At 42.7% G+C, this 24,735-nt stretch overlaps 1 protein-coding gene across 2 annotated transcripts in view; it reads left to right on the top strand.

The window, feature by feature from the left end:
• The first annotated feature begins 2,649 nt into the window (after window positions 1–2,649).
• The window catches only part of PHKA1 (phosphorylase kinase regulatory subunit alpha 1), a 2,290,600-nt gene continuing 2,268,514 nt past the window's right edge, over window positions 2,650–24,735 (top strand). For both annotated transcript variants that reach the window (XM_069648650.1, XM_069648649.1), the window contains exon 1: window positions 2,650–3,945. In XM_069648650.1, the coding sequence (XP_069504751.1) occupies window positions 3,868–3,945 (78 nt within the window). In that variant the 5' untranslated portion in view covers window positions 2,650–3,867. The remainder of the gene's footprint in view (window positions 3,946–24,735) is intronic.

The raw sequence follows: 24,735 nt of genomic DNA, 5'->3' as shown, positions 1-24,735 counted from the left end.
AATGAAAGAGAAGAAAAGACCTTGGATTATGTATGTATTGTGGCTCCCAGAAACATCTTTTGAGAAACTGCCCAGAAATCCCACCAAGGCGGTCGGGAAACGCAACGCCCTGAACCTAAACAGGGATAAGTCGGGGGTGATAGCTATCAGTCCCTGTAATTCTTCCAGACTATCCAGAGACTCGGATGACAGTCGCCTCATCATAGTCAAGGTGCACCTGTTTTTGGCCGACAAGAGATGGGAAGTCTTGGCTATGCTGGACTGTGGGGCAGCAAGCAATTTTCTCGACATCAGTTGGGCTCATGAGAACTCTCTTCCTATCCACCGCAAGACCAGAACAGTTCCAGTCGAAGGTGTTGATGGGTCTCCTCTTTCATCTGGACCTATTGAGTGGGAGACCATTCCAGTTGGGGTGACCGTATTTAAGCATCAAGAAGAGATGGTGTTTGATCTCATTAAGGCAGCCCATTTTACCATAATATTGGGCATGCCTTGGTTGCGTCGTCACAACCCTTCTATTGACTGGTTTGAAAATACAGTGTCCTTCACTTCTTCCTACTGCAGAGATCACTGTTTAAAAGGATCTACACCAGCGTCTCTCCCGGGTATCCAAGACGAAGCATCGCCGGTAATCATCAATTCCGTGCCCATTCAATATCAGGACTTTTCAGAAGTATTCGAAGATAAAGTCCATCATCTCCTTCCTCCTCACCGTGCAGAAGATTGTGCCATAGAAACCATCCCTGGACCCTCCATTCCTTTTGGGAGGATGTATACTCTTTCCATCCCTGAACGGCAGGCTTTGAAATATTACCTTGAGACCAACTTGGAACATGGATTTATACGAGAATCTAAGTCTCCTGCAGGAGCATCACTCTTTTTCATCCCAAAGAAAGGGTCATCTGAATTAAGACCTTGTATAGACTATAGGGGCCTCAACCAACAGACCATCAAGGACTACTACCCCATGCCATTAATAAAGGAGATTCTAGAGGCGGTTCGAGGGGCCACCATATTCACAAAGTTGTATTTTAGGGGAGCCTACCATTTGCTGCGTATCCGAGCAGGTGATGAATGGAAAACGGCTTTCCGCACGCACGTAGGCCACTTTGAGTACACCGTCATGCCTTTCGGATTGGTCAATGCCCCTGCAGTATTCCAGAGGTTCATGGACAAGTTATTGTCAGACCTATTGTTGGTCCTTCTGTCCCTAGCCTCAGGCATTGTTTGCTTACCTTCATCCGCCCAGGATTTCTCCCGTCTGCCAGGGAGGGAGACTGCTGACTCTTCCATGTGCCTTGGAACCTACTATAGGAAGGTTTCATTAAGGAACGGACGTCCACATTCTACGACTCTATCAGCAACCTTCTTAAGATCCAAGATTTTCCCGGCTGAGACTCACAGGGTTTTTATGCCTGGAGGCTGTTCTTTGTAAATTTGGGATTGCTCCCGGGGAGACCACCCTGTTGGGGGGTACCTGACCGACAGGGTGGCATCCTGGGGAGAGAGACCCTATCTTCTTCACGAAAAGAAAGGAAATCCTCTTCAGAAGTGCACCAAGAAGAAGAAGAAGACCCCCGAAGAGGAGTCACTGGAGGTCGCAGGTGAGGAGGAAGGGAGGGAGGAAACAGCTGGTATGGACACTCGGTCCGGGCCAATTTGCACCGGATCACGAGTATTGGGAAGGTGGTTAATCCCCATTCCCTATTGGGTCATTGGATTATTTGCACCGGCGGTAATACTAGCGTCGAAATAGCCCATAGCGCCAGCGCATTTACCTCCAGCTCAGAGCTGGAGGTGAATGTGGCCATACTCTGGATTGGCCGGAATGGTAAATGCAGCAGTAATAGTGTTACTGCTGCATTTTACAGCTCTGCCCAAATCGTAATGAGGCCCTATGCATAGCTCTCAACCATTTGTGTCACAAAGGTGGGTGAAAACACCCGATTTTATTTTTGGCGGGTGAGAGGCCCATTGAAATGAATGGGCATGCAGGAGGCTTGGCGGGTGAGTCAGCTGTTTAGAAGGCGGTGACACATGCCAAAAGCGTGTGAGTTGAGAGCTATGCCTATGTTTCCATCCTCATGTGTCATCTCCATTGAAAAGCATGACAGACTCTCCTTCACAGCTCCTATTTGAAGCTCTTAAAGGTATCAGCACCACGTAATAAGCCAAAACTCATGAGTATTATTTTGCATACACATTTACAAGTTATCAAAAAAGAGTCTATGGAGCAACATGACACGTTTTCAACTACAACAATTTAAAACATTAAGAATATGCAGTTATTGTTTGAAGTAACTATAAATATTTCGAAATTGAAGGGAAGAAACACCATTAAATATATTTCTGTTCCTCGGATTGCGCAATTATTCCTGTACAATTCTAAGAGGGCTCCCGCATTTACGACCCTACGTACAGCTAAAGTACAAAACCCGTTACGGATTCGCTTTTGCGAATTATGCATTATTTGTATTATTTTTTAATTTAAACCTGCAGAAAAACAGGCTGTCGCTCTGCAGCGGGTTTGCCTCTCCTTAATAGGACTTACGTTTTAAAATGGCCGCCATATTGGAAGATTTGTGTGAGCAAAGAGCTCTTATTTGTTAGTCTGTCTTTTCTGTCGCTGATGGCACTCGGTCGTGAGCATGGGTTACGGTGCATGCAACAGGGAAGTGCTGGCGGCTTCAGCGTTTCACTAGGGTTAACTTAACTTGGAGAGTAGTAGGGAGCTCGCGAAACCTCTCTAGAAGTAACAACACGAGTGTCAGGAAGCTGAAGAGAGAGAGAAGCTCATAAAACACCCCAACTAACGGTTGTTACCTAACTGCTGCTCTTTGGGTGGCTATTACGTCACTCCTGACGTTTTGAGTATCAATCTATTGCCAGTGCAGAGTGGCAGCACCATTCTATCATTAGTTTATTATCAGGAGTTATCACATCGTCGGTGCTATTTAAACTGTTTGTAAATCGTTCTTTGGTGTTATTATATCATGATTTAGTGCACTTTGGCAAGACGGTTAACCTGCTTTTTGCAGTGTGTAACTGTATTACATTTTGTGTGCACCACCGGTGTTTAAGCATATGGGATTCACTCGGTAACAAGTAGCTTGCGAATTTACATAGTTTTTTTTACAGCAATCAAGCTATAGTGTTTGTTATTGGACCACCAGTACGCCTTGGGTTGTTCTACCATCACCGCTAATTGGCGACGTTAAATATACATATTTTAGTCTGATCCCTCGAAGTTGAGTTAACTTTCGGGGCACGCTCGGAACTCCCAAAGGTCCGAGTGCTGCTGATGGTGTGAGCAGGAGGCGAGGAAAGGACACTTGATAGCCCAAGGGGCATGTTTACTGACAGCAGCCTGGCCGGTGTTATTTTGGTTCAGCACAGTGTCATATTCTCAGTGGCAGCGCATACTGCACATGGACCAAGCAGCCAAGCAACCGAATTAAAAACCCACCGGTGACGTATTACACACCAAATCGAGGCTCTTTTAGTTCGCGCCTGGACTGCTACACCACTTTTTTTCTGGCTGGAGCCTATCACTTTTTTATAACTTGGTTTTCCTTTTAAATGACGGTAACTTCTTAAGGCTAAGAAGAGTTTTGGATGTAACGGTATTCCGTCTTTGGGAGCTCTTGTCAAGCGTAATCGGTTCTGAGAGACTGAACATATCTTTTATGAAACTGTTCTTGAAAGGCTGATGCGCACTGGACCCGAAAAAGTGTGACACCTAGGATCTTGAGTACATTGCAGCAGCTTCATTAACTGTTTTTTAAAATTGAAAATCAGCATAGGCTTTTTATGGTGAAAAAACATTTCAGGTTTTTGTAAGAGTTTTGAGAGCTACTGCTGGATAACATGCGGAGCAGAAGTAATTCCGGGGTCCGACTGGATGGTTATGCTAGACTGGTACAGCAGACAATCCTTTGCCATCAGGTGAGTTTGGCTTTAAGTTTAACCAGTCAGGCGACACATACCGCCTCTACATTAATAGGAGTTGCTGGTTGTGGGTGGTGGGTGTGTGTAGTATCTTGTGTTTGGATGTAGCTGCTCTGCATCAAGTGCACTGATGCGGGCAGTAGAATGGTATGAGGTAGCATGGAACCCTGCTGGGTTTCAGGATTTCATGAATAGCAGTTGCGGATTCAGGATGGGAGATTACATGAAGAAAGATGTATCCTTGTAGCTCCTACTCCCTCTTCATAGCTTTACCCTGTAAATAATAAAGCAAACTTCTATTTGTACTTACCTGCCTCCTGACTGGTCCCTGCATACTTCAATGAACCTCAAATATTACAGTGTGGGAGGGGTTTAGGTTAGTCTAATGTAAACCCCATTAGGTCTGGCTCCAGCAGGGAGGACGGGGTCCGGCTCCCCCATCCCCCAGTCCCCCTAGAAAGGAGGCCAGGTCCATGGTGTTATACACCACTGGTAACCGAAGGGAGAGCGGGGTGGATGTCGCTCTAAACAATCAGCAGCAACCTCAGAGACATCATTCTGAGAGGCTGAATTGCAGGAAGCCTGGCCAAGATTTGTATTCTTTCCCTAGACAATGATTTATGCCCCACAGCCATGAAAGTACAAATGACCAGGGAGGTGGAGGGCCATTCACATCTCGAAGTTATTCAAGCAGGCTACCTACAACTATTTTCTGAAACCTAAAATCGGAATTTTAGTTTCTATAATTTAAAGTATGTTTGTTTTTCGTGGTAATATAGAGCTTTTTCACATCATGCTTAATAAAATGGTTAACTATATCAAACAGTAAATGACAGGTAAAGTTGCTTGAACACAGATTTCTGCAGAAGGTGCGTTGACTGACGGGGGCCCTTACAAATTACATTCAAAGTCATATATACTGCTGCATTAACTACTTGAGTATAAGTGAAAAGATAAGGTTGGTAGTAACACAAATTTAATTCTGGAGGGGAGAGTGAAGTAAAATCAAAACGTGATAGATGCAATGCTTTGAATTAAACATTACCACTATCGTTGCTCTGCGTAACATTCCATGCCATAATTCTGTAGTATATCTGTGCGATTAGAGAAGGGGACAAGCCATTAGCAAATTACTTTTGGTGCTGTCACCAAAAGGTGCAGGTGAATCTCAATTGCTAGGCGGTGTTCCATTTGCACTGTAACACAAGCAACCACATGAATTATTTGGCCCTGTGGTCTAGCAGTTTTGGAAGGGCTTCTGACATTAGTGACAGGGCCAAGACTTCTATGCAAAGAATGGTATAGAAGGCTGGTCAGAGCAATGGCAGTGGTTCTAATTGATTCAGAGATTTTTTCCTATTGGGTACAACCAGAACACATGCTGCGTAACACAGATAGGATGGCAATAACATGTGAGGAGAAGCACACATCCTTTGGGTGTGTCTGGTCATTTACCCACCTAATGACTAGCCATGGCTATGTCCATGCCTCACCACCATAACCTGACTTTTCTAGATCTCTTTGAGCAAGCTCTATCACAAAGTAACACCAAACGTTTTCTGTATAGGGCCCGCTAGTGTTATATCTAAGCATTCTTGTGAGTCTCTAATTACTTAATTGTCTCTGTAAATGAGCTCCTGGTGTAGTAAAATTATTTTAATGCGTGTCTTCAGCCAGTTGATTTTATAAGCAATATATTTGTCAATGCCTCTGTGATTTGCACTGAAGTCCTATCTTAAACAAGCAATCACAAAGCTGGTAGTTTTGGCATGCGTATAGGTATTAGCAGACATTTGCCATGCCATCATATGCCCAGTTACTGACACCATTTTCAGGCTTTTCCCAGTACCCTTATGGCAGTGCCTGGAAAATGCCTATCCATGCCTAATCAAAAGCCAAAGCAGTTGACTAGGCCAATGCATGTTGCTTTGCTTTTGTCTCCCAAGTGAACGTGTATAAGCCCAGATGTGGGTGACCATGCGTAGAGAATCGAGCTGCACCTCACTGAGCTGGTCCAACAAGGCCCTACCTGAAAATTATAAGGCTAGGTTGGCAAGTATTGACCAGTTTCAGATCTTCTTATGCATACTTACCAGTGGGGCTCCGACCTAAATACAATGTATCTTTGTTTGGAAGCTTAGTCTTCTCTGCCAGAACGTTTCTTGATTCATAACCTCATTCTGTTTGAGTAACTTTACAGAGTTTGCATGCAAAAAGAATATGTCATGTGTGTTGTTGGATTTGTATGGAAAGTATGCTGTAAATCCTGGGTGCTGGGTATTTGGGCAGTGCCGGAAATGAAACATGAACACCCGTAAAATAACAAAAAAGAAGAGCGTTTCTATAATGTTACGGGCAAAGAATAAAAGGTGTACGTCTCTCATACCTAAAAAAGTAGTATTTAAATATTTTCTAAAGAGTACAATCAGGTGGATTTAACATTTGGACAAGGGACAAATGCCAATGCCCCCTGCTCTACTCTCTTCCCTCAAATACAAACAGCCATGCCTTCCATTGAGGTCTTATCTTTTTAACGTGTCTCAGACGCAGATTATTTACAGCAGGAAGTGATTAGAGATGAGAAATGATAAAAAGGCAGTGACCATTACTGTGGCACTTTAAAAAAAATATATAGGGTTTTAAGAAGCTATCTAAGTGGGATTGTTGGGTGATTAGTAATTAAGGGCATACAGAACAAGCTGTGTGAAACATTAACCTTGTCATGCATTTCATTTCACTTTGTCTGTATGAGATTCTTTTGTAAATTCTCATGAATTGCTATGCTGGAGCTTGTAGGCTTCCATTCAGGTTGGGGAAAATAAAGCTACAGTCATAGGAGATAATTTTCCAGGTCAAGCGGAGTGGAAGAAGTAGCGCTAAATGCATTTAGCTCCCATTTTTATGAGCTGCAGGATTTTGTATGATTTGACAGGCGAAGTTGGAGAGCAGATCAGACTTAACAAGGTCCCCCTGCCAAACATGTATTTATATGTTAGTGGAAAACCAATGGATTCCTATGGGATCTGCCTGACTTTTACACCTGGTAAAAGCAGGCAGAGTAGAAAGAAATGCATTGTGGATGGCTCCCACAATCGTTAATTGAGGAAGTGAATTGCACTTTTCCAGACATTTGGTGAAGGAAAGAGCAAAGGTGATTTTCCATTATTTGGTGGAAACAATGACAATTAATTGCTCTGTGCAATTTAGGCTTCAAAACAAAATGCCCCCCTTAATCTTTTCATCAACATGGTTCTACAATGATGAATACATTGTCAGGTTGGTTTATCATGTGACTTGTGCATTTTTAAAGTAACCTGTATAACATTTAGTATTATTTTAGATATTCAAAGCCAAACTTCGACACATATTTGTACCAACTTGAGCTCAGAAGATTTGTGGTCAAGTATCTAAATTTCAGGATAGGCTCAAATTATGGCTTTACTTCTTGACCAAAGTGTGTGATCCTTATCATATTTTTTAATTTCACTATGTCGTACCTGTTCAAATTAGGTGCTCCTAAAAGTGGTTCAGTTCGCATTATAAGCTATTCCATAAAGCCTCACTCATGGTTTAATAGATGGGCTGCCCAGGCATTAGGACACACAGACACACACGCATTTTGAAAACATCCAGGCCACATTTATTGACCAACATTGTGTCATTCACTAACAAATGAAAGTAAACACATCAATCATCATGGACAATTGCATATTATAACCAGTATGTACTAGACAATGATGTACAGGGGAACGCCCCACCAGGAGCGATACCAGGAGGCCGCAAACTGCACAACCAGCACAGTCTGCCTCCTGATGCAGTCCTTACAGCCCAGGCACTCTCTTGCACTCGCAACTTAATTAAAATGGACTGCAAAAAAGAACATTTTTTGTTTAAAATTTAATTTTGGAAATGAACCGTTGATGGGAGACATTCAGAATGGGGCTACTGTAGGTGTTCCGTTGGAAAGGAGGGGGGAGGAGGTTGTGGAATGGGTGGGTGAAGGGAGGATTGTTTACCAGTGTAGGTAATTGGAGGAAATGTTCTTGTGCTCAAAATATAGTTAGGATCAATAAGGCTACCTGTAATGATTGGACATGGCATGTTCTGTTCATGAAATTAAAAGAAGTTTGAAAAAAATGTAATTTTGTACGAAACAGAATCTCCTATTCCTTGTTTCAGTACTCTGGGAAGGGTCCATCTTTCACAACAAGATGGAGGGAGCACAAGCATCTCTTCTGGGGTCTGCTGGGATTGGCCACAGTGCTCGGGAAGGTATTGTTGGGCGGACACCATCTGAGATGGTACAAAGACTGGGGGCCTTACTGCTCAGCTCTCTGAGGAGGAATCACCCTCAATTCTCCCAGGCCAGGCCAGGAAAGGCAAGCTGGGTGCTGGTGTGAATAGGTGGGAGGGAAGGTAAATGGGAACAGTGGTTAGGGCAGCTGAAGGAAGGCGACTGGACGGTAGAAGGTGAACGAGGATCGGATATAACATAAAGGGGAGAGTAGATGGGAAGGAAAGATAGGTAGATTGGTGTTGCAGCACTATTTTTCCTTCTCTTTTGCTATGTACTGTTTTTTTTATAGAGGGGTGCAAATGTATTTTTGAGAAGAAATGTTTTTCTGGATCACTGATCTGGTAAATCTGAATAAACGCCAGCACTTTTTTAGGGTACTCCTAGACCCAGTGGCCCCCCCTGATCACAACTCTGGCCCACCCAGATGAAAATTCCTGGAGCTCGGTCTGAACCCCATAGATCGGTTTCGTATTTCTAAGTGTTTCTGAACAATAGGTTCATAATGCCCAGTGACTTGCTCTAGATGTCTGCACCTTAATTATATAAATTAACATTTGTTGGTGATAAAAATGTGTCTACGTTGGAAATCGATGGCTGGCTACATAGTTAGCCAGGCAGTACATGCTAACCTATCTTGGTGGGCCAGGCATCTGGTGGATTGACAGCTGTACGTGTCACTCAAAGACAGTGGGCCTCATTACGATGTTGGAGGAAGCCTTGCCGGTAAAACCGGCAAGTCTACCTCCAAACGTGCATCCGGGTCCGGCACCCGCGAATGGGCAATTACCGGGCTATGCCGGCCCAGCCGGACCCAGTAATTGCCTTTTCGCAGGTGCTGGGCCCGGTACATCCCCATTCCCATTGAGCCTACAGGGCTCAATGGGAATGGGGACGTCTGATGCACCGGCACTGTTGTAAACGGTGCCGGTGTATCGACATGCTGTGTTCGCGGGTGTCACACTGCCCGCCAGGTCAGACCTGGCGGGCTGGCAGGCACCCACGAGCACAGCTCGTAGTATGGTGGTACGAAGCAACGGTGCCGGTAGCGCTACCGGCACCGTTGTTGCCTTACCGCGATACTTATGAGGCCCCATGTAGTCCTAAGGTGGAGGGGATATGTAATGTATAGCTGATGGGAAATAGACTATTTTCACCACAAAAAGTATGAAATAACTATTAGACAAGCAATATGCAATGCTGTATTAACAGTTTGGGTTTCTGTTTTTTAATATATGTATAGCACCTAGGTGCAATGGTCATGGCATAGAAGAGCTTTAGGTTGACTGCGAGTCCGTAGTCTGACTACATATTATAAACAGTACATTGCGTTACCTGAGAAGGCTATTGCAAGTGACGTTTGCTGCAGCGTGCAAAGACAGTTATTTTGGCAGTGCTAGCAGATTTATGTTTTGGGTGTAGGGTGCTGTGCGATTTGCTGTGTCAGTGAAAATTTTGTTGTTGGATTGAAACAAATTTGGCATGGGACTGTCATCCAGCTAATATAGGGATGCTGCATTAAAAGGTGAGGTGAGCAACGTCTATAAAAGCCACAATCTAACCCTTAGGCAGCTATTTGTAGTTGAGTGCTCTGCAATTATTCACACTGTATGACATGTTAACAGAGCTTCTAGAGCACAACTGTCAATATTAAACGTGGCCTCTTGTTGCTGAAGTACTATTTGTTACTGTAACATAAATTGAAGCTGATGATCTAGTTACATTTACGACCGCCAAGATGGTCTGAAATCCATCTCGTACATTCCAGTTGTGAGTTACAGTCTGGCCACTCAGTCACACAGACCGTGTGATAGATTTCGCAAACCTGGGGACTGGAAGAGTTGTCGGAACGTAGACTGTGTGCTTGTAAATTCTAAACTTCTCCCCAATAAACTCCGGACCCTGCTGACCGAAAGCACAGTGTGTCATACACATTCCTTAAATTCAATTTGAACCCAGATTGCTCTCACCTTGCGGCCAGTTTAGTGTAAAGAAAGGTTTGACGTCGTGTTCGTTTTGACGACAACACAGCTCTAAAATTATCCAAAATGGAAACTTTCATACCTTTTTATTGGAAGAACTGTAAATGTTAGGTAGAGATGGGTCGACGCATTCGCTTTCTAACTCTGACTTTTTCATCAGATGGTGCAGAGTTAAACGGGTAGCAAAGAAACGCACGCTGGGCAGTTTTTTCTAATGGGAAACAAGAGACATTTCCGTTTAAACTTCATTAGCTGGATAAATGTCATGCGTGCAGGCCTGGGATGGGCATTTTATCTAAAGGACCGTAAATCTGGCAGAAGATAAAACTCCTACCAATGTTCACTGAAACAATTCACATTTCCGGAAGTACTGATGAAAAATGCTTTTTAAGAAGCACACCACATGCAGATATAACCGTTTTAACATTTTATGTTTTCTAAATTAGGTACTCGCAGTTTTAAAGTGAACCCCAGTAAGTCAGAAACATTATTCATATTCTTGGAGAGACCAATTGAAAGATTTTAAAACAAACTATTGGAAAGCAGGGTATGTTTTGCATTTATCTGATGACAGTCTAAAGATATGAGTCTGTATGTGGTGTCATGTTCGTGTATTGATTTTTCAGTATGCCACTTTAGGTTTACTCGATGGTATACAATGTGATCACTACAATACATGTTCTCAAGGTTTAAATGAGGCAGTGTCCATAATTACGTCAGTGTTCCTCAAGCATAAAGGCTTCCTGGCTTGCATACAATGTTGCAAGCAAAATGTTAGCCATTTGTTAATCGTGCAATGTACGCTGTTATCTCATTGTGTCCTCATTAAGGGTTCTGAACAGTGGTGTCCAACAGTTGTTGGTGAGACCTAGTACTGGAGGGATGTATTTTGGCTTTGTGGATGTGATTGTCTTTCTAGTCCTGGACACAACGTTTGCCATAGTGTGTCATAAATCCCACATCTATATTCGGACCTCTGCCTTCTAGGTTAATCCAGAACTATTCCTACCTGAGAGGGGGAAGGTGTCAATAGGCCCCAGTTCCTGTCCCCTACCCAAGTGCCTGTAAGAATGGTATCAATACCTCTTTTGATCGCAGTATATCCATGACAACCATGCTGGACAGTTTCTTTCTTTTGCTGGACAGTTTCTTTCTTTTCCTTGTAGGCAAACTAAAGAGGCAGCCAAAGTCTTGGCAGACCACCCACAGGATAGCAACCCACCAGCATCTGTCGTCAAACTACTCCAGTCATGTTATTGCCGGGACCAACGGGTAGAGAAACAAATATAAGTGTCCAAGACTTGTGGACACTCCCGTCCCATGCACACCTATTATATTGAAGAAAGCTTCATTCAAGATGGTTAATGTTACTTTTGTAGAATTATGAGATACAGGTTTTGGACAACCTTTTGTGAAGATACTGAATACCGTCAGTATTTTATTCACTAATGATATGGATAAGGTAATCAAGAGTAGGGCGGAGGGACATTGGAGGGTGAAGATAAAGGCTAGAAGGAGAGAGACAGACCACAGATGGACAGAAGGAGGAAGTGCTATAAGAGAAGGCGGGGGAGATGGAAAGAGGGGAGTCTAAAATTAGTTGGAGACGGGGAAAGGAATGCTACTGAGTGAAAGCAAAAAGACACAGCAAGGATTGAGTGCCTGTAAGGGACAACCTTTCAATCCCTTTTGAAATAAATCATTGCTAGTGTAGGCCAGGCCTAGGTAATCCCAGAGGTAGCTTATATAGATAAGGCGATTGCCTTTAAACCCTCATTGGCAGAAAGATAGAATGTAGGTAGTAGGGGGTCAATAATATTTATATAGTAACGTGGGGACTAACGTCGCCTTGGCTAGGCAGGGGAACCGCTTCATTTAAATGAGAGAGCGAGGGATAGCCCTTAGCACCCTGCCTAAAAATGCAATAAAACCCCTTGAACCATTTTTGCAGTTTGTGTTCTTTAGGCCATCTGTGACCATAATGTCACAGCTACAGGTCTTTTTTGTTAATGATCTAGTGGAAAAGCCTTTGTGTGTTTTCTTCTGTTTATGCATTGTACTAGGTTGTCTCTGGGTCCGCGCTGAATCTCCCATAACAACCTCACAGAACCAAACAATAGCTATACCAAACAATATCTCCTAAGAGTTAGGTCTGGGCTGCTCTGCCGCGATTACCACTTGGAGATCCTGGTGAATTTGAGGGAATCTCTAGCAGTAATCTAAACACCCTACCACAGGGCATAAGGATAATCTCCCTCACACAGAGTGACTAGCAAGACAAACACAGAGTGAAAAGTATTTGATGATCTGTAGTATCAAACGTGACCAGGGCCAGCGACCCTGCAATCTACCTTCCATCTAATATCATCTAACAGGAACGTTGCAACTGCCTCTGTACTATGTATGCACATACAGTAAATCTTATTTGCATATTACAAGCATATCTGGTTGAAATTAAACGCACGGAACATCGCCTTTCAGGGAAATGACTGTAAATGGTGCTGTGCATGTAAATTGACTGATATGAGAAGCCTATGAGAGGTTTAGTACTCTTCCTGTGCCAAGCATACCAGGTACTCCAACTGCTGGCCCTTGCTGGCAGCTTCGGTCTCTCCTTTGCCACTGTACACTTTCTCGCTCTCCCTCTTTCAGCTACATTATACACTATGGATCTTGGAATTACCAGATGTGGGAAGGGGGCAGTCTGGGGGCTCCAGCCGTTACCATAAGCGAGATGCTAAGGGTTATCACATGCATGAACATTTGGTTTGGAGAACCAGCTACTTAAGATATGGAAACCAGAGGCACTCATTTCACCTTACTTAGTATGTTGGTTAGAAGGTTGTGAGCTTTCTCAAAACACTCTAACCTGCTCAGATGCTGCAATGATAAATAAGAAATACGTGTTTCTATAATCTAGTAATGTGGTTCTGTGGGATAGCTGTAAGGAAATACTTAAACTCTGGTTCATTCGAGGAAGAGTTGGTGCACACATCTTTGCTTCCCAATACTAAAAAACATTTATTACATTTTTCTTAGTATCAGAAAGTAATTGTAATTAGTATGTCAGGTTGGTTTATGCAAGCAAAATGATGTCACTATGCATTTTCAGTATGTTTATTGTATAAGTGCTGTCTAACCAGAGGCTCCTTGTTCATGATCATTAAAGCCTAAGCTCTGCCAATATCCTGGGTTCTTGCTCCAGAAACCTTGTGTACTGTTAGAAATGATCTGATTGAATGTAATGCTTTCCATTAAACAGTGTACATTTTAAAGGGTTTACACTGAAATATATATTTAATGTTAAACATAAGCCTGATGTTTTACTAAACTACAAAATGAGCTAATACTAAGGAGTTCCTGAATTTAGGCTGCCTTGTGAAAAGAGAATATAATAAACTGTGGCAGTTGTATTTTAGTATTCTGCAAGCACATGGTATACAGAATGTTAATTGCAAATCACCTGGGCGGTTTAGTGTATCTATGAAAATAATGGTTCACTTGTTGTGTTTTATAAATAAAGGTAAGGTAAATAATGTATTGCTGTTACATGGGACTTCCACATGTTACAATATCTCATGTAGCTCTTATGTACTGGGAACCTGAATTGTGAACTCTGGTTCACCTAAACTGTATAATTATGCAGACCAGTAATGCAAATCTGTTTACATTGCTTTGATACGATTGAATTGACACATCTGTGTTGACTTGAGACAAAGACCTGTGTGTAAATTACAAAAAATAAGCCAAAATGAATTCCAAATCCAGGGTTTTCATGGTTTTATTTTGAAGTGCATCTGCAAGCCGACCCTGTTAAGAGATGGACGATTGCGTTGTCAGTCAGTAATGGCAACTTCAAATAAACAGATGCCTTGAAGAAACGCTGACCTCCAACCTGGCATAGCGATTGGGCCTAATGCACAATGAATCCGATCTAGTAATATACCCTAATAAAAGGGATATTTGTTAACACCACCACATTTGTTTATTATTTGATAATGCGCTCCAAACCCAGAGGTAGCTGGGCGCAGCAGTTACAAGAATACTTAAGCTTAGTTACATACAATAATGTATAAAGAAGATAAAGTAAAGGTGTTCTTAACAATTTAACAGGTAGGTACATGGGTATAGGAGGAGGAGTGTTCCTATACAACGAGGAAGTCAGATCAGGGATCAGGAATGACATAATGGTTATTCGCAGTGGTTGGTCAGTGGTGAATCCAGGCCGAGAGAAATAGTTGGTTAGTTGTCGTTGGACCAAAGCCACTTTTTCACGTGGCGTCTAAAACTCGAGTATGGTAGGTTAGCTCTCAATGCAGAGGGAAAAGGGCATTCATTCCATGCCCAGGCAGCATTCACAGGGAAGCTGGCTCCGCCCGTTTTTTTTAGTTTAAATTTGTGAATTTCAAGTAGGAGGTGGTTAGATGCTCTCGCTCGTGTGGTATGTCATGGATTTTGTATTTAGTCTAGCCGAAATGTAAGGAGGAGCAGTGTTGTTCAGTCCTTTATGGCTGAGGCATAATGTTTTGAGGAGGACTCTGTCGCTAATTTCTAACCATTGATGATCTTTCCTAGTGTTGGAGATGTGTGTTCTACGGGGTATGTCCAGAGCTGCCCTAAGGGCATTATTTTGTAGTGTTTGCATTTTGTTTATAATAGACTTGCCCGCGCCCGAATAAAGGGCGTTACAGTAGTCTAATTTAGACATTACTAGGGCGTTAGCTAACGTAATGCAGTTGGTTTTAGAGAGGTAAGGTCTGCAAGCCCTGATTAATTTGCAAGTGTAGGCTGTAGAGGATGCAAGGGCGTCAGTTTGTTTTTTGAGCGATAGTGTGGCATCCAGGAAGAAACCTAAAGTTTTTACCTCAGTTACCACTTTGATTATGTTGCCATCAATATTAAAGGCACGGTAGCTGGAGCGAAGTTTTTTTAAGGTTGGAGTCGGAACCCAGGATCAGTATCTCTGTTTTGTCGTCATTCAGGCAGAGGCCGTGGGACACCATCCATGCCTGAAAGAGGAGATAAATCTTGTTTACTAGAGCTATATCTTCGACAAAGTTGCCAGAAAGTGGTATGAGGATCTGCGTATCGTCCGCATAATTGGTGTATGTTATCCCCAGTCTGTCAAGTTTGTCGAAGAGTGGCTTAGTGAAGATATTGTACATTGTGTGGGAGACGCATGAACCTTGTGGTACACCACAGGTGATATATATTGGGTCCGCGGAAGCTGAAGGGGAGAAAACTCTCATCGTCTGGTTGTCCAGGAAGGATTGTACCCAAGCTATTGCTTCACTTGAGAAGTAGGCGGCAGACGCTAGGTGGTTGCATAATACTGCATGGTCCACCAAGTCAAAGGCCGCCGATAAGTCAAGGATGAGGAGCATAGCTGTTTTGCCTTTATCCTTCAACTTGTCGATTTGAGTCTTTGGTTGATTAGGGCCATTTCAGTGCCGTGTAGTGGTCTGAAACCAGATTGGCGCAATCCTAGTAATTGGTTCGTCTCTAAATAGTTTTGTATCTGGAGGTAAGCTACTCTGTCGATAACCTTAAGGAGAAATGGTACCATGATGATGGGCCTATAGTTGGTGGGGATGGCTGGGCCAAGGGTCTGTTTTTTTAAGGAGGGGCAATACCCAAGATTCTTTGATGTTGGTGGGTACAGTGCTAGTTCTAAAGGATGCGTTAATTAGCTTAGCTATGAATGGTGCCAGGTCTCTGGCTGCATCCTTGATGATTTGTGCAGGGCAGCTGTCGCCTTGACAATTGGAGGGTTTCAGGGAGGATATCACTTTTCAGTTTCCACTATGGATATGCTGGTGAATCTGAATGGTTCACAATTGAATTGGGTGGCTGTACTAGGTGCATCAGGCAGCTGGGTGTTCTGAGTTGCAGTGGTGCTCAGTGAAGCTTTTTTCTTTGCAATTTTAGATTGAAGAGTTGTAATTTTGTTGGCTAGGGCATTTTGAATACTCGTGCACCATTGTTTGTCCTTAGGAGCATTGTCAATGGGAGCGATCAGACATTCCATTTCCCGAAGGATGGAGAAGAGTTCTTTCGAGTTGGAATTCGCTTTGCTGATTCTTTCGTTGAATGTGTCAATTGACGGTGTGTGCCTCCAAATAGCTTGTAGTTTGCGTTTTTGGGTTCGTAATTCTTTGAGATGGGGGGTAAACCATGAGTTAAGGCGGGCTTTTCGTTTACTTTTGCGTTCTTTGATAGGGGCGATAGCGCCCAAAGCTTTGGACATAGTATTGTTAAATGTCTCAACTAGCGTATTGGGTCGGTGTTGGTGGTACTGGCTCTAAGGTCAGGCAGGAGAAGCGGAAGTAATTTTTCAGCCGTAATGTCTTTTTTGCTTCTAGTGGGCATAGGTGGTGCTGTTTCCAAATTGGCTGGTTTAGGATACTCTATGGTGGATGAGAAGCAGATAAGGTGGTGGTCAGTCCAAGTTTGTGGTAGTATGTTAGAGATAGTAGTAGTGCAATTTCTGTTGGCTATCCAGTCTAATGTACAACCTTTTATGTGTGTGGGGGCTGAAACATTTTGGGTAAGGCCATGATCGGTTAAGATAGATTGGATAGAGTTGGCCTGTTTATCCTCAGCATCATTGAAGCCCAGATTAAAGTCACCTAGCAGAAGGAGCTGGGTGGAGTCTTTGATGATGTTACTGAGGAGGCTGGATAGGTCTTGTTCGAAGCTACCTAGTGGGCCTGGTGGTCTGTATACCAAGAGGACCGTTAGAGTGCTGTTATTTGAGATAGGAATTTTAGCCGAGAGAAGTTCACAGGATGTGATTTCGGGGTGAGGGCAGAGTCTAGCAGCTAATTTAGTTTTGGCGATTATGGCCAGGCCACCTCCCCTAGAGTTGGGGCGATCAACTCTTAGTATGTTGTAATTGTCAGGTATGACAATCATGAGTGCAGGGCCTGCAGCATCATGGAGCCATGTCTCAGTGATCGCAAAAAGATCAAAATCATCCGAGGCAAGTATGTCAGCGATTTCCGTGTTGTGTGCTACGAGGGATCTCGTGTTGATGAGGGCTCCTGAAGTGGGGGATGTAGTTGTTCCTTGTATGATTCTCGGAAAGGGAAGGTTGGGCTTCTTCTGGACCTGCGGGCGGTCTATATGAATTTTGGGTCGTCTATCTGCAGTTAGGGCAGGCAGGTTACAGTTGGGAGCAGTCAGGATTGGACTAGGCCCAGGAGGAATAGTTATTTTATTTTTAACATCATATAGACGTGGCAGTCTAGCTCTGAGCCGCAAGTTTCTCTCTTGCAAGTTACATGGAGTGGTGTGGGTCTGGGCCATTGTTATGGTAATAGTTAGTATGGTCTAGAGGAGGGAGCAAAGTGCGTATATGAGGCAGGACTAAGGGGTGCACATAATGGACAGTCGAGGTAAACAAAGGGGCCTCTGGGTTTCACAGTGCAGTAGTGCCTGGGGTGTGCACGGCAGAGGGCTTCAGAGTTTGGCAATTCTAACATTGACTAGGATGTACACAGCAGGGGCATCTAGATTTGGCATTCCTAGCTGTGGCTAAAATGCACTCGGCAGAAAGACATCTAGATTTGGCATTCCTAACAATGGCTAAAATGCACTCAGCAGAAAGACATCTAGATTTGGCATTCCTAACAATGGCTAAAATGCACTCAGCAAAAAGACATCTATATTTGGCATTTCTAGCAGTGACTGCAATGCAAACAGCGAAGAGGAAGGCATCGAGATTTGGCACGGCTAGTAATCCGAGCATTCAACAGCATACAGTTGGGGTAGGCAGGCAGGATGCTATTATAAAATTAGTAGTGTGGACAAAGGGCGAGCAGGTGGTCACAGTCTAGGTCCAGTTATTGGGGTACTCTGAGGACCATTATGAAGATAATCAGGCAGGAGGAAGATGCATTACATATTTATCACAGGTTTTAAGCGTGGTTTGTTAGCACAGTTGGCCAGTGATCGCTGGTAACATGCTTGGAGCAAGCAAGGTGTTAGTGATAAGCATGAACTGTTACATGTGTCGCCCTAGTGCCCTAGCAGGCAATCACAGAATGGAAAGGTTCCAGGTTCAGGCAGCAATCGGGGCCAGAGTCTGATTCAGGTAGCCTCAACGGATCTATATCATTGTAGGCATAGAGTGTTACCTTAGTGTATGGCGCTGGAGGTCCAGGGGGTCTGGCAGAGGCAGAGTCGGCAGAAAACAGGCTGATAACAGGCACCAGCCTTCTCCTCGAGGGCCTTGACGAAGGAGGGCCGGCTTTGCCTGCTGGCGCCCATTGGTGGGGGTAATGGCTTCTGTAGCCAATCAGCAGTGCTGAGACTGCTACTGGTTGCCTAGTAAGGCACAGATGGCTGGAGGCATCAAGGGGCGGCCATCTTGGAAGGAGGTACAACGTGTACCTTGTTGCTTATTTTCAAGCACAAATCGTGCTCTTTTGGTGCCGGGCGGGTGCAGGGCTGCTCGGGACGCTGATTCCTGGCTAGGGATCGTGTGAACAGGCAAGTATATCTGAGGGTGAAAAATCACGAGTGCACCGATGTAATACGGGCCATAATGCGGTAGGGCAGCGCTTACCCGCGAGCATCAGCTGGTCCGTGAAGCATGCCTCGGCAGGCCCGCTGCTCCTGCAGTGGTGGGGCCGCGTATGTGGAGCTCCTGCTCCTCTGATGTAAACCGGAACTGTGGGCAGGCTGATAACAGCATGTTTATGTTGATGCCAGGACTCTTAGTATTTCCTGTCAAATAGTAAAATGTGCACCAAAAATGCATTTGAATTGACCATTAGAAAATCTTAACCATAGTTTTTGAAATGTTTAATTTTGAAAAAAGATAGACTTGAAGTCAGTGGAGCAAAGGGAACAACACAGTAAATTATAAAGTATCTATTGAAATGTTTGATTTAACACATTTGCATATTTTAAGAACTCTTATACACTCGGCCACAGAACAAAAAACAATGTCTTCAGATTCATAAAAATTGGCTGGATGTTAGGGGTGAAACATTGTTTTAGATCACGTCGAATAGCAGCTGGGCTGCCGCACTATGTACTGGCGGTGGAAGTGGAATGCCCTCATAATGTATTTAGCCGGCCCGTGTTAATTATTGACATCTACGATCCCCCTGTATGCAAGAGACTGAGCATATACAAAAATCAATACATAATCTCTTAATGCCTTGAACATTTGGTGATGGTGAGAATGCAGTTATCATGAGTGGGGATCTTGATGCCCTTTGTATCTGTGACAAGACACTTGAAAGATGGAGTCGTATTGAGGAAAGGAGCAGGATGAGATATCTAAACCCTAATCAGGCTGGACAACTTTGGACAGCCTTCACAAGAGAGTGGGACCTAAAACTGCTTAATGAAGAGCCAATACATGGAGGTTGGGAAAGAAGCATGCTAAATTGAACTACTTCTTTACTAATATCAGTCTTTCCCAGGATTGACTATTTGAGCGTGGAATGGAATGCCTGGAGTTATCAAGGTATGTTGGAACTATTTCTAAATTGTTGCATGGAGAGAATTGGGAATATGGTAGGTCAGATCCAGGTAAACCATCCAGGAAATGGAGTCGGTTGGTCGATTGCGTGCTAAAGCAGTAACCAACAGACTAGATCAGAGTTGGATATCCAGAACCAGAATGGACATATAGAGGAATTGGAGACATGGATATCCTATTTGTCCTGTAGGTTTACTCAGCTGAAACTGTTGGTGAATGCAACCAGCAAGAAAAAGTCTGTTATGATGAGGTAATTCGTGACCTAAAGCGTACACTAAGGCAGGAATTACGTATGCTTAAAGCTAACCTGGGAAATACTGCTGAAAGAATGGTAAAGATAAAATTGCATGTCAAAACTGTATTAGTTGGTGGCATAAGTCGCGGCAGCTAACTCAGTGGCAGCACATGCTGGAAGCCTTTGTGGGAGGTAATGTGAGGACTATCTGTGCTATGTTAGGAGAGGCCAAGGCGAATAGCTCTAAGAAGGTCCTTAATCCTATAAATGAGGAAACATGGGCACATCGTTTAAGCATGAGATCTGGCCTGAATGGTCAAGAATCGGCATGCGGACCATATAGCGAAAAGGATACCCACACCTCGATTATGACAGAGGACATAAAGAATAACATTAGCAAGTTAAAATGCAAGAGGGCTCCGGGGCCAGATGACTTGGCCAACGTTGTGATGAGGCAGGATCCTGATTTTTGGTCTGCCCCTCCTTGAGATAATGTTTGGGAAAATCTTGAGAGAGGGCACGATTACTGCATCCTGGCAAACAACAACTATACTTCCGGTATTAAAAAAGGGATCTCCTCTAGTTCCAAGTCTATCAACTTCTTTCAATGCTAGACTGTTCAGGGAACCCATTTGACGGCTTTTTATTAAAGGATCTTCAGCGTTAGGCGGATAGTGTTAGAATACTTGATAGATTTCAGAGTGGTTTTCGCCCAGGGTATTCTACTGCCCGTAACTTAGGAATAATGGGTTTCCTGATTGAGTAAACGCGACAGGGGGAGACATCTGGAGCCTATGCACTTGCACTCTTTGTAGACTTTGCTTCCACCTTCGATATGGTGGATAGATGTAGATTATGGGACAATTGATGGAGAATATGGGGTGTCCACCTAAGATCTTATACTTTCATGCCAACACAGCAGTAAGGGTAAAATTAGATGCTGGTGGAGCTTTGACTGTGCCAATTCATATTGGTGTAGGAGTGGAACAGGGGTGTGTTTTCGCCTGCTATTGTTTATTATTTAACTTCTATTTGTCAGATCTTTGTAGGTATACTGAGGAAACTGCCATGTTGCCCGTCCAAGGTGAACACTATACAATGTCAAGTTCTGTCTTATGCTGATGATTTAATAGTGCTAGACCAAACTTTTGCAGGGATAAAAAGAGTGTCCCAACCTCTTTGGAGTTACGCTGTTGAGAACTCACTATCGGCAGAATAAAAACAAAATTAAAATGATTTAAAGAAAATACAACGCACGCTAATGTTGGTTTGTAAATGAACCAAATGAATATGTGTCTGTATATAAATATTTGGGGGTGGAAATGGAAGTCAATAAGGGCTTCGAAGCATGCAAAATGGCCCGAATAAGGAAGGCTGCACATTTCACCTCTTTAATCGTGATCAGGCTGGAATTTGGGTTGCTTTCCTTAAAGGCAATGGTTGTGAAACGAAGAGTAACACTATACATACAAACAAAGACTAGTGTTGCGTCCCATCTAATCTTTAATCTCGGGCTTGCTTACACCCAGGATAAAATTAGAACTGCCTACGAATCTAGCATTTTAGAAGTATTTGCAAAAATTGGGTGGATGCCAGACTGGCAATTTGAACTGGAAAAGAAGGCTCATAAGAAAACGGAGCTGTCTGACTCGGGGGAAGATTTTGCACATCTTGCTTAAACTGGTAGCTATTGCTTCCTGTCCGAAAGGCATCACACATATATGAAGGCGCGACATTATCTGGTGATATACCCCTCTAAATGTTTTCATTGCTTTATCCTTTTACTACGACTGAACAGATTACCTGTCCTGGAAATTATTGGCAGGGCATTGAAGATACCAACAAATGAGAAAACCAGTAGATTGTGTAAAAATGGGCGCTCCTTAGAGTCTCAAAAACATGTTCTGACTGAATGCATTACGATGAGCGACAGCTTTGCTAAGCATTTAGGTGCTCATGTTCACTCCCTTGATACCATCACGACGACCGATGCTGCAACACTCGGAGCAAAAGTTTGTAGCTTTGTTTATACATGCTTTGGATAATTGTGTCTAAGAAATTGGAGACGTTTGCCTCGGAGTGGGGGGGTGGTTGCTAAAAGGGATTAAATCACATAGGGTAAGGAGGGCTGTAACTACATATGAGTACAGTGAGTTTAAAGCTTTGTAACTGCATTATACCTGGTGTAACATGACGATTGTGATTAGATGAATTGATATTATATTGTATTGCATGTGGAATGTGTTTCAATATTTTAGCATCTTATACACGTGTTTTTAGAGATGATACTGTAGTGTCTTCAGTATTTGGAAAGTTATAGGACTTACTGAAACATGAAATCTATAGTTTATATTGCATAATGTAGTTTCTTTAATACTATAACACATTACATTTAAATAAAATGAATATATATTTCCTATTAATGGCACAGGTCCATACCAGGAGTTATAAGGAAAGACCTATTTCAGTCCAATTGTAATTTTACATTCCCAAAGGTGGGCTACCTAATAGCTAACACATCCCCTTATGACATAGAGAATACAGCAAGCCTATAAAAATAAGGAGGATCAAAGTGAGTGTAAGTGAAGGGAGCAGAACCTATCGCAGGTTCTCTTCAATGCAAAATGCCTGTGCCAAATGATGATGAACTGGTGGAGTTTGCTGCATATTTAAGCTCAAGCACATCAAACGCATTGGAGGACAGGAGGACTATGGGGAATAGAAAAAACAAAGAGAGCCTGTCCGACAGGGAAAAAGCAGATTGGGGTTCTACCTAAGTAGAACTGTTCCTGATGGGGATGCTTGCAGAGCCCCTTCCCAAGAGGGAAACAGAGTACCTGAGCAAGACTTTAGGATAAAGAAGAGCCAATATAGGGTTGATGTCCATACCTGTCCTGGCCTTTGAAAGACAATCCAGAAGTGAGTGCAATAATTCCAGAGCATTTAAACAAAGCCCCCAAGAATTAATCAAATAACTGATGGCACTTGAAATAATTTTAGGGGAACCTGCTTACAAGCTGTCACTGAACAGGGGACTGGGCTTCTAAATCAAACTTTACGCGAGTATATTTAGAAAAGATTGTCCTAGAATCCAAAATTGTGCAGGGCATATTTGTGCCTAACAATGAATTATAAATTAATTCCATGCGCTTTCGCAGGAGAACATTTATATCTGACAATATATGTCACAGGTTTGTAGTGATTGATAAACTTCTTGACCTATGAAAGCCATACTTTAGATAGAAGAAAAATCCTGGCTACAATTTTGACTCCTTTATGTGGCATAGAAAAGGTTAGTTTCTCCTCATTCCCAGGAAAATAAGATCAATTTAAATGACCAAAATCCTTTTTCTATGTAACGTTGCACAAAAATAGGAATATTTTGTTTGAAGTGGATTACTAATGCCATTTGAAATGAATGCATTTCCTCTTCCGTTTACATTTTTTTAATCCCATGCTTGTGTGACAGTTTAATACATCAAGACGTTTTAATCTCCAGAATAAAAGCTTCTACCTTGCAGTAATTGCCATATATTTCAACAGGAAAACCCGATTAATTTCCAAAAGCCATGTCAATTGTACTAAAGTAAAAAAAAAAAGAAAAACTGTTTGTTCTAATCACCATATGTGTGAAACAAAATGTCACTTTTAATGAACGTTATTTAAAAATTATTCTGTGAGATCCCAGGTATTTTTTATTTTTTCTTATTACACACCATAGGTTGCTGGTATCATTTGATAAGTGGACATTGGAATTGTTTTCCCCCATATTATTGAACTATGTTATGTTTGAGTTGTTGTTTTAAACCTAGAATTAAGTGTTTCCTTTCAAATATCCCATCCAAAGAGATTGAAAGATCCTCTTTTTGTCTGGAATAGTTTTATGTGCCTTGTCTGGAATAGTTGTCACTAGCAAACGGGTTCCCTTTTCTGTAGACAAGCTGCCTGTATTTATGTGAAATTTCATGGCTTACTGCCCCAGTTTTGATAGTTAAGGGTCAACCTTTATTTAAATAATCAAAGAATTTGACAGATTATTCACATTACAAACAGCCTTTACCTTGTTCCAGATTGTGGGGTGGGATTTTTTGGTGGAGGGGATTAAATCGGGGATATTTCTCCATAAAATGAATCCATTATTAAAAACCAACTATAATCCTTAGATGCAAATAAAGTACATTGCATGGAATTTGGGATTGTATTGTATACTCAAGTAGGAGCCGTTGTTGTATGCTGTTAACAGGGTCAATATATAGAAACAAAGAGAATGGAAACCAGGCTACCCCTTCCTTTTGAACGCACAAAGGGGGAACCCTAGTGAGAGCTAGTAATTATTCAAACTAGCTGTTGAGAGTCGCACTCGTAATCATACAGGTAAAACAACCTTTACTTTAAGATATATAGCATGTTAAAACATATTAACACACAAACATAAAAAAGGACAACAGAGTTACTGTTAACTAATTGTGTCGTATCACAGGAGGCTTAATGCCTGCCATAGGAACACAAAAGGGCAATCCCAGCATTTCCTTCCAGAATTTGCCCTTGATATGCTGTAACAAGTTAAGATCAACCATAGTCAAGCTTTCCTGTCCATAGGTTATGGCAGGGGCAAATTATTGCAGATATAGGCGCCCCGCATCCTCAAATTGTGACACAAGATGAACACGTTTTGATACGTGTCTTCCACATTGTGCTCAAGTAAGTGGGTTTTATGCATCACCGCGCCTCTGCTTCCTTCTTGTGACCGCCGTCTGTAAGAGGAAGCCTGTGTTCTACT

Source organism: Ambystoma mexicanum, chromosome 2q, assembly GCF_040938575.1.
Source record: "Ambystoma mexicanum isolate Mex_15411 chromosome 2q, UKY_AmexF1_1, whole genome shotgun sequence".
Lineage (NCBI taxonomy): Eukaryota > Metazoa > Chordata > Amphibia > Caudata > Ambystomatidae > Ambystoma > Ambystoma mexicanum.
The sequence above is the reverse complement of the archived record's forward strand: the minus strand, read 5'-3'. Positions and strand labels throughout refer to the sequence as shown.